Source organism: Melospiza melodia, chromosome 5 (assembly GCF_035770615.1).
Source record: "Melospiza melodia melodia isolate bMelMel2 chromosome 5, bMelMel2.pri, whole genome shotgun sequence".
Classification (NCBI taxonomy): Eukaryota; Metazoa; Chordata; class Aves; order Passeriformes; family Passerellidae; genus Melospiza; species Melospiza melodia.
In genome coordinates this window covers 24,901,617-24,912,103 of record NC_086198.1, presented here as the reverse complement: position 1 = coordinate 24,912,103, position 10,487 = coordinate 24,901,617, and the positions used below count along the sequence as shown (strand labels likewise).

The 10,487-nt window shown below is 40.1% G+C and overlaps 1 protein-coding gene across 2 annotated transcripts in view; it reads right to left on the bottom strand.

Moving 5' to 3' along the window:
* Positions 1–1,045: 1,045 nt before the first annotated feature.
* SNCA (synuclein alpha) overlaps positions 1,046–10,487 on the bottom strand; it is a 63,057-nt gene continuing 53,615 nt past the window's right edge. For both annotated transcript variants that reach the window (XM_063156617.1, XM_063156618.1), the window contains exons 5-6: positions 2,648–2,737; positions 1,046–1,679 (exon numbers count right to left, since the gene is read on the bottom strand). In XM_063156617.1, the coding sequence (XP_063012687.1) occupies positions 1,647–1,679; positions 2,648–2,737 (123 nt within the window). In that variant the 3' untranslated portion in view covers positions 1,046–1,646. The remainder of the gene's footprint in view (positions 1,680–2,647; positions 2,738–10,487) is intronic.

Here is a 10,487-nt window from a genome sequence, read left to right as displayed (position 1 = left end):
TTCATTGCTTTGACAAAAAAAAAAAAAAAAAAAAAAAAAAAAGAGAGCTTGATAGTAATTCTTCTGAAATAAATTAAAATCCTGAGAAATACTGGGTTGAAACTGGGGGATGACGCAGGAAACTGAAGCACTGGTATTGCAAGTACCATGAAACCAGCATGTTCATGTGACTTTGGCTCACAGCGCTGCATCATCAGCTTCCACTGTCCACAGATGGAATGGGCACACAGTTGCAAAGATCTATTTCATGTTGGGCATGACAGTGCCAGAAAGGCTGCAGAAAGCCAAAAAGGAGCTCAGTTCACCAACAAGTTGGAAAGTTCATTCTCCTTGGGTCTGTGTCTCTTTTTTGAGCACACCAGTAACATGCATTATGTGGTTGTGCCTAAGGTTCCCCACTTTCAAAACCAGACAATGATATTTACCTGTTACCCAGAACATTGAAAAGGGTAGCTGCAAGTCAAGTCCAAAATGCTACTCAAGACTAAAGAACCTTAAACACAAAACCACTTCAGGTTAGAGCTAACACTTCAGCCAAAATAACAAATAATAAAACATGATAGAGGTAAAACCATCTTACATTTAAATCTTTGTACTGTATGGAAGAATATCCAGGCAGCACATGTCTAAAAATAGAGAGTAGACTGTACTTCAGCAAAATGAGACTTTATACAAGACAAATTCATTACAACTAAGCCATCACTGTATATCCCAGCACTTTAACAACCTTGGAGCAGTAATTCCTCAAAGAGCCTCATGACTTCCTGTTAACCTGCTGCAGCCCACTATTAATGGCTTCATTCACTTTCAGGCTGCCCTTACAACAGCAAGTTTATTAGCCTACAAACAAATCTGTCAGCAAAGCTGCCCCCAGCTGCAGTAGCAGCCCTGATTTCCTCATTCTTCATGGTTTTTGTTCAGACTGGGCTTATGTTTTCTGGTTTTGCTCCTCCAGTTCCTTCAAAAGAAGCAACACAGCTTGAATGCCTCAACAGGGGCTTTTGGAAGGGGAAGGTGGTGTTAGAAATCATCACTAATTTAGAAATTCATTTTTAATGGGTTACGTTTTATTTGCTTCAGTTGAACACCATTATTTACAGACACAAGTTAATAAAACACACCACAAAACAATAAAATTTCAACAGCTAATATTTATAGGTGCATAGTTCATGCTCAATTACTTTTTTTTATATGTATAATACATAAACATATATATAAAGCTCTCACAATAAGTCATCTCTGCACAGAAAGAATAGTCATATGAAACAAATAAAAACTGTATCAGAAACAATATCAAATTACTGACAGCCTATCAACAAAACATGTACAGAATTAGAAATAAGCAGTAGACACTTAGGTGTTTTTACTTAATATTTTCTTTTTTAACTTTTAAACTTGAAGCCACAATATCCACAGCACAACAATGACCCTGCCAACCGGCTTTCATTTCAGCAGGAGGGAAATGCTGAAACAAGGTGGATGCAGTCACAGATACTCCAATCATTGCTGATGGAAGACTTCAAAATACACCGTAAAAACTGTAAAAAAATTGAACGACCGGGCACATGGGAACTCAGCACTTGTACAGGATGGGACATCTCGAGGAGTTAGTAGATTTCAGGTGATAGAAAGGAAGGAAAGGACTCTCATGCTTCGGGCTCATAGTCTTGATACTCTTCCTATTGAGGGAGAGCAGAAATGAACACTGCTGGTATTTTAGATGAAGACATCCTATTTTCTCTATTCATTCTACTCCTGGAGGATTCAATGCCCAAATATTATGGATTCTCATGTGACCAGGCTATGAAATGTATTTGGATTTTGTCACATTTCCCAGATTCTGTATCTTACAAGTCATGGTACTTAGAGGAGAATTAGACTTTTGCAGTGATTAACACATCATTCAGCTGATGCTGCCAGGAACTCCTGAGGCCACCCATGACAATTGTCTTGGAGAGGCAGGAATACTGCTTCTGGGATGAACAGCACACCAGGTGCTGCAGATCCTCATATGAGTCAGTAAATAATTTAAAGGAGTGTTTAACTATGGCCACATGAGCAGCATCCATAATTTCGGTGTTATTCAAGATGTTACCCTCAAGCCTTGAAGTCTTTCATTGGATCATGGCCTAAATTTTTTATACCTCTCATTTTCAGTCTTATTATCTGTGCCACCATAAAACTGCTAGTCCAACTAACAGTGCATCATGCCAGACATTGCAGAGAGCTTGTTCATAAAAACCAACAAAATAATTTACTCCCATAATTGCATTAACTTAGGATCATGCTTCACAAAGCATGATGCATTGGTGAGCAGCCAAGCTATTCAAACCATCTATGAAGATGCAGTTTTGTCTTGCATTCCCTATTAAACATACAAAAAAAGGATTCCTCAGAACCCAGGCACAAGTGTTTTGAAACACAGAAAATAAATTCCCATTTAACTTCCTTACTATCAAAAGAGCACATCATTTTCTGAGTCCCAGCACTATACCTCTGGCAGATCTTGGCCAAGGAGAGCAAGTTTCTGCTGTGCCCTTGCAGTTCCCAGCACCAGCCTGGGCCAGGCTCATGTGACTTGAGCATGCAGCCACCTCCTGTGGCCCTCTCTTACATGCATTCCCAGCAAACACCACAACAGATTTACCTCTGGAGGCATTTCGTAGGCCTCGTTCTCAGGATCCACAGGAGCACCTGTATTGTTCACCATTCCCTCCTGCAGGAAGCCTTCTTCATTCTACAATTAAAACAGGGAAAGAAAAGTGACAGTGACTGCTCGTCTCATCACTCCCACCGAAGTGTGAGCTTCCTCCCCATCAGTGGCTGACTTCTTGGCCTGCCCTTTGGTTTTGGGATATTACCAGGGGTCATGCAATAATGAATTGCAGACAGATCTTCCCCATGTTTCACAGGGATATCCAAAAAGAATGACAACTATCATCTTTTTGAATAGCTGAAATCTCATTTTTCCCTTGCCATGGAGAGGCCAAGAAGTCAATGTGAATAAAAGAACAGTACCCACCACCAGTTTGCTGAGTATCTTGGGAAAATATTTTAATCCCATAGAAATGGTTTGGTCCAGTAATGAAGCAAACCAAAACAAGGTGGTTTTGTGCCTTAAGAAACCCATCTGGGAAACAAAGTCCTGCACAAATGGTTTAAGTATCACATTAAGTTACCACATTAATTCATGTTCAACTGCTTTGGGGAACACAGTGGCAGGTACACAAAAGTGCCTGTAAAAACAGGCCAATATCAAGATACGCAAATGAAACAGTACTCAATTACTTATTCTTTTAATGTTATAGATACATCCACCCTCTCATAAACCATTATTAATTTTAAAGTTTTAGTCTTTTCATATTGCAAAAAGGGGGAAACATGCAGCTTTTTTTCTTGTTTTACAATCTAGCTGTACTGGAAAATGCTTTTTTCCTTGAATGGATCATACCATTACACGCTCTCTTATGTCAACCAGCATGTTACTCTATGAACTACTGGTATATGATACGTGGTACAATACTCTTACCCAGCTTCCTGCATTTTTTCTTTATTACAGGAGCACTTCTATTTTATACAGTAATTTTAGTAAGAGACTCTTGGAGTTTACTAGATGTCAATGGTGTGAGGAATAACAAGCTGAATAAGATTATTAAAGGAAGATTATTATTCTCCTAGAACTACAGATGCTCTGTACCATATGAAACAAACACAAAGGAAAAAAACCCCAACATTTCAATTGGGCCAATCCTCCTTGGAGTTGCTGCTCCAGAAGTTCACAGAGAAGAAGCATGAGCTCTGCCAGAGCAGAAGCTGCTGGCATTCATCCTGAACTATAAGAAAACTGATATGAAAACAGGCAGAGTGTCTCAATGGAACTATTGTGACTATGCTGACTTATAACAGGTGTCAACCTAGACAGAAACGCACTAAAACCAATTACAGACACTCAGGAAGGAATTAATTTAAAAAACCCCACCTGCAGGCTGGTAAAGCAGACAGAAATACAAAATTAAGTAAGCCATAAACCAGCCTAATGAGATAATTCTTCAAAATCTACAAGTAAGATAGTGGTGCTAAATTAAATTCAGGATACAGACAAAATGAGGGTAAGAGAAGCTAAACCTGAAACTCACCTCTGAAAGCTTAACACAAAATTGAATATAAAATGCAAAAAAGGTGGCACTAAACCCTCTTTACCTTCCCACAGTATTTACTGTGCTCCCCCATTTGCCACATATTGGCTCCCTCAGTGGTTTAACCAGGTGACCTTAGTCATAACACTCTATTCCTCACTTTCTGCACCATCCCAAGGACAAATTGTGACTTCATCTGCCAGATACCTGTTCTTCCTTGGCTCCGTCACCTTTTGGATACATACGTAGGTACACATTTTTCATCCTCATCATCCAAGTTTACGATGTACAGAATTTATGTCCATAATACAGATTCTTCTCTCCAGCTCTTACTTTAGACTTTAAAAGCTTCAGTATGAAGAGATATCTGGTCCTATTACTCCTCTGTGCTTTTTCCTTTGGAGGTAAGCAGCACAGTCTGTGTGCTGTGTGGAGTCTAACTGTTCTGCCAAGCTCCCTCCATGCATGTGCCTGCTCTGAGTCAACACCCTGAGCTGCTCTATGGCATAGACAACATGGATAAATCCCAAAAAGCCAAAGGACACCAATACTTGCAAATACCTTTATTTAGGTATCTAATAGGCACATGTGTCTTCCAGAACTGCCAAAAATTTGGGATGTTCAACACAAAAGGTCATTTTTCAGGCTTGAAATTATGAGGAAAAACTAGACCAAATTACATTTCTGCCTTATCTTATTAAAACCCTTGAGCTCCCCAGATTACTTGATTTCAGTATTTACTTACATTAGCTTCTAAATACATTTTTAATAGCACTTTTGCCTGTTTGCTTGTATGAAAAGCAGCATCAATCCTTACTAGCTTTGACTGAAATAGCCAAATAAAGTGTGCAACTCAAATTTTACAGTGGTTACTGTGCCATTGCCCTAACAGACCAGCTCTAAAGACATAAAGCTCCTGTTGCATGCTCTCCCGCTTAATCAAAAATAAAATTTAATTTCTGCTTCCCCCAGTCATTAGGGAAGAGCTTCAGCTAACAATCAGCTCATCAAGTAAAACTGTGCCCAAAATCAGGCTTGAGGGTGCACAAGAAAGCCTGTACACGGCTTCATGTTATCTGTAGCAGGAAAACAGATGGCAAGTGAAACTGCCAGGACCATTATTAACGACAAGGAAAAACACTTCCCAGCTGAATTTCAAATAAGAGCTTCAAAGTCTGTATGCTGTTTTTTTGTTAGGAACCTCTGCAATGGATCTGGACTGTCTATCAGGATTATACTGAAACACAAGGTCTAAAAGACTGAAATTATCATCTTCCCAAGTCCCTTCAGCAAGTTCAGGACATAGGTTTCTCTACAGCTTCAAATAAGACAATCATCAGCACTAGAAAAACACAACATCAAGCCCATTTTTCAAAGGAAGTAAATCATAAGCCATAACCAACCTCCAAGGGACCTCTCTGCCCAAGAAGGGTTTATCGCCTTTGCCCAGCTGCAAGCAGCACCACAAACACACCTCTCATGTTGATGTCACTGCAGTTCAGATGAGGATGACATTACTCAAGGTCATCTGTTGCATAAAAAATGCACAGCAAAGGTGACCACCTCACTTGAAATGGTGGCATGCTCTGCTTCTGATGTACAGCCCCCCAAAGTAAGGGTATCACAAAAGTAAACCACCACCCCCAGCAACACAGAGACACCTAAGGTACACCTTAAATCATATTTTACCTCCTTTAAAACAAAGAAGTGCAATTTTACGTTGTCATGATCAGTAATTCCATATCTTAATTCAGTTATGGAAGAAGAAAACCACCCAAAAGACCAATTCTTGTCTTAGTATGAATGACACATTTTTCTCTAGAAGCTGCAACCTCTCTCAACCACACTGAAGGGCATTTCCAGAGGGAAAGATTTTTTTTATATTAGATCATCTGAAAAGCTCAACTAAAGCTTCTCAGAGATGAAGTCAGTTTTTAACTGGGGAGCATGAACTCTTTCTGGAAAAACACTTTTAAAAGGGGAAATGACAACTCACCCAGTCAACAAGGTGGTAGAAGAATGGTGAAATGAGGACTTCTGCTTGTCCCCTAAGGATTCCCTTAAGGAGAAATGAACACCCACCCATATATCAGTTTGAAGCATGGTCACTCTGGTTATATTTTGACTCCAGAGAGTCTCATGCCCTCTGACCCCATGTTACAGGAAAAAAGCTTTTGTGCTATCCCAAGCAGAGCAGACCACGCTGCCATTCTCAGGCATTAACAAGGGTGCCACTTCATGCTATCAGCACTTCTGCCTGCCTTGCTAAAGGCATGGGAGAGCTGAACAGAGCCCATGTGCTGCTGCCAGGCCACCTGGCAAGCCCATGCACACTTTTCCCAGGAATACATGGCTACGTTACACAGTGCATCCCCTCTCTTCCGTGAGGTTCTCTCCTTTCATCAAGCAACCTGTGTCCTATAAACAGAGGAGATGGTGTCCCATCATGGTGAAGTGAGACTTTTGTACGACCCTGGGCACCAGCTCTGACTCAAAGAACAGGTATTAATGAATACAAGTGGCATAAAGGAGCATGAAGCAGAACTGCAGTGATGGCTCCAAAACACTGATTCCTCCTCTTTTACTGTGGCAATGAATCCTGCTAATGAATCCTGTGCACAACCATGTGAAATGACCAACTTTTGCAATAAAACAGTAATCAAATTAATAAAAAACTCCTCCTGAAGACCTGGGCCTGTTAAAATACAGAATATTTGTCAAGACTTCAGAACTACTCCTTTTACGATGTAAATGCCACCAAATAGGTTTTTCTTATTTCAGTGTTTTTGGTGAAAATTGCAACCCATTCTTTGCCTTCACTCTCTTTCCCACCTCATAACACTCTTGGTTGAAGGGAAGAGACTGTTTAAGATCCCCTACCCAGGAAAAACAGACCAAGTGGTCAACTCCTGGTAGTGCTCCTGTCAGCACCACGTAGTGAAAGGGTCAACTTCAGGAGTGTGCATTCTGTCCTCTTGGTGACCTGCTGGTGTTGTAATGCCAAGTTATTGCCATAAGAAAACAGGTAATTTATCCCAAGTCAGAGCAACTTCAAAAGGAAGAGTTATAACTGTAATTTAGTGGCTGATCTAAACACTCTACTTCGCCATCTCGCTGGTTAGTAATAGGTTTTTTCTCTCCGTTATGAACACTGATGAAATCTTATAGTCATGCATAATTCCCATGATTACTGGAGACTAATTCCTTCTGGAGTGATTCCACATCCTCAGATAAACAATCCAGGCTACCCAACTGTCTGCTCTTAGAACATTTATACTAGCAAGAGGCAATCACTCTGCAAGCCAGGAACCACAGAGGGCAGAAGAGACCTCCAGAAATTGCCCACCTAGAGCAGGTTGCTCAGGGCCACTCCTGATCAGGTTTTAACCATTTCCACAGACAGAGACTCCACAACCTCACTGGATAACCTCTTCCAGTGTTCAATAAATACACAGTGAAAAACCTTTTTCTACACTGAAGTGGAGTTTCCTGCTTTTTATTTAGTGCCCGCTGCTTCCTGCCATTTCACCACTGAAGAATCTGGTTCTATTTCCTTTACCTCCACCTCTATCAGGTGTTTATAATCATTGATAAACTCCCTCCCCCACCAAACTCACATTCATATTGCTTTGTGGTTTCTGATTTTCTGTCTGTTCTTGAGACCTCTATGGAATTTCCAATGCAGATACCGTGGGGGGACCTTTTCTCTAGTTGAAAGCCCTACTGATAACAATAAACACAGTGAGGCTTGCCTCAAATAACTAAAAGATTAATGTAACCTGAGAAGTCCTAGCTAATACCAGCAAAACAGATTATTAAAACTCAGTGAGCACTGGTCACTACATCACTTGCCAGTCTGTTATTGAGTGTTTCATAATGTAAAACTGTGAACCAATTAAATTTGATTAAATTAAATCTGTGTAAATTAATCAAATTAAAACTGTGAATCAAAAAACCTATGAACCAAGACAAAAGGCCTTATTGAAAAAGCAATGAACTAGAAGAGGGGAAAAGCTGGTTTACAAGATAATCTTCTGGAAAGTCCTTTGAGACCCCAACAAAACGTTCCATGCAAAGCAATTTTAGCATAGCCCAATTTGTTGTACACACACTCCAGCTGGTACCTGTGGGAGCTGAAAATAAAATACACATCTAAAAGCATCATTACCTTGAAAAATTATCACATACTAATAGAGTAATGCCTGCCTGCCAGCCATGGGCACGTACATCTTTGTGGGCCCAGATGTTAATTGAAGCCCAGCATTAGTGAATTATTGAATTTGTTGTTGTTACAGTCTGGATAACGGCACTAGTAATCTGTCTTCATTTATTTAGGGATAAAACTGTTTATCCCTAAAGCTGTTGGTCCCGTGCCTGTTACTGCATCCCAAACCTGCAACCTGACAGGGCTGCTTCAAGCTCTTACAGCTGCTAACTCCATTCCCTGCAGCCTGACTAAGCCCATTCCATTTTTGTATTATCCACCTTGTGAGAGCTTCTGTCAGGAGCTGTCAGTCATTATATGGTAGAGCTTAAAGTAAAATTTTGGGATTCCTTTCTTTTACCCCCAGTGCAGCTGTTATTGTTCCTGTGAAAATCTGCCTCCTGCTGCAAGCTGAATAACAATTTGCTGTGCTTATGGGCTTAAAATTCCCTTTTGAAAAGAAAATAATTTGCATTCCTTTTTCTCCAAAGTACAGTCCACCTGGATACTGTACTAAAGTGAAAAAAGAACTGCCTTCACCATTTGGTAACTCATTTTTTACAGCTCTTTTGACCATAAAACCCAACTTATCTGGATGGGAGAAAGACCCTTGAACAAAGAATCCAATAAGAGGCAAAGAACCCAACAAGAGGCAAAACAAAGCTATGCTAAAATGGCCTCAATTAATTTACTTTCCTAGTCCTAAGACATGATATTCATGGAACTGACTGAGTTATACAGCTACAACTGAGTTGCCAGGTCAGGTTAGGATGCTTCAAAGCTCCAGCTCGCTCATTGCCATAGTCAGTCCCTCCAAGACTCAGCTGTAAATGACAAAGCATCATCATCATCCAGTTGTTTCACTCCAGAGGTACAGAGATGTATCTGTACACTACCTAGAAACAGACCCAACTGTTTTAATTATCCTTAAGCTGAACACCTAAATGAAGGAAATGATGAGAAAGCATTTTGTGGGAAAGAAATTAGCTGTTCCAGTGCACAATTCATTTAGAATACCAATAAAATGAGAGTGTCTCCCTCCTTCTCCTCAAACAGGGAGTTGAAATGAAGAAGAGACATTTAATTAAACAAATAAATATCAGCATTAGCACAAATCCAATGAAGGCTAAAAGAGTGTCTGCAAGTTCCACAGGCTGCATTCTGATTTGCATTTTTATGCCTTTCAGTTGGCAATGACAAAAGTGAGACGGAAAACAACTGAGGCTTACAGAAAAAGGAATAAAATGTCTGTGGAAGCCTGCAACCACAGGTCCACCTTGGTGTCCACAAATAGCTGGAAATAATTTCTGTTTATAACAATCTACAAACTGTTGCAAATGCCTTGAAAAATAAATTTCACAACACGTGTATTGTGAATACATAACATATTATGTAATACACAATAGATTGTGGATTTTTTTTTCCTTTCCTTCCTTTAAAAGTTCCTAGTATTACTTGTACGGATGAGATGCCTTCAGAGAACAAGAGGAACATTTCTGTGAGAAATCAAGTTTGCTGAAACTCAGATGCACATTTGCATTAAGCAGGCTGGTAAAGTTCCTAATTAGAGCTCCTGGAATGTTGCTATTTGCTGCTAAATGAGGATCACATGGAGAACCTGCTCATTGCACAGGCCAGACCAGAAGCTGATATGAGTTCTACAGCAACAGACGTGCATCAATTCCAGGTGACAAAGTCAGAGGCTGCCTAAGGGCTGAGTCCATGTGACATCAGCAGCACATGTGGATGCACACAGCCCTTTCATCTTCATCCTCTTCTGCTTCCCAAATCCATGGTGACATTGAAAACTCCACGGGTAGGGAAAGAAAAAGCTAAAGCACATAATTTGGAAAGAGTGAAGTTATTTCTAATTGCAGTTTAGTGGGAGTGATGCTAACTAGACATCATGTCAGAGATGTGGCCCAGATCTGCCTCTCCTCCCATTCTCCTGAACAAGGTAATAACAATAATTTAGAATAATAGATCTGCTCAAACAATATCTGTCACTATATGCAACAAATATCCATTATCAACTTTGTTATTTACATTCTTAAAACTGAAATTTCAGACTGCAGTTCCACAGAAATCTTCAGTCAAATAATACCACTAATTCCAGCAAGGATTTGGAAGAAGGGCCAAGGACTGCA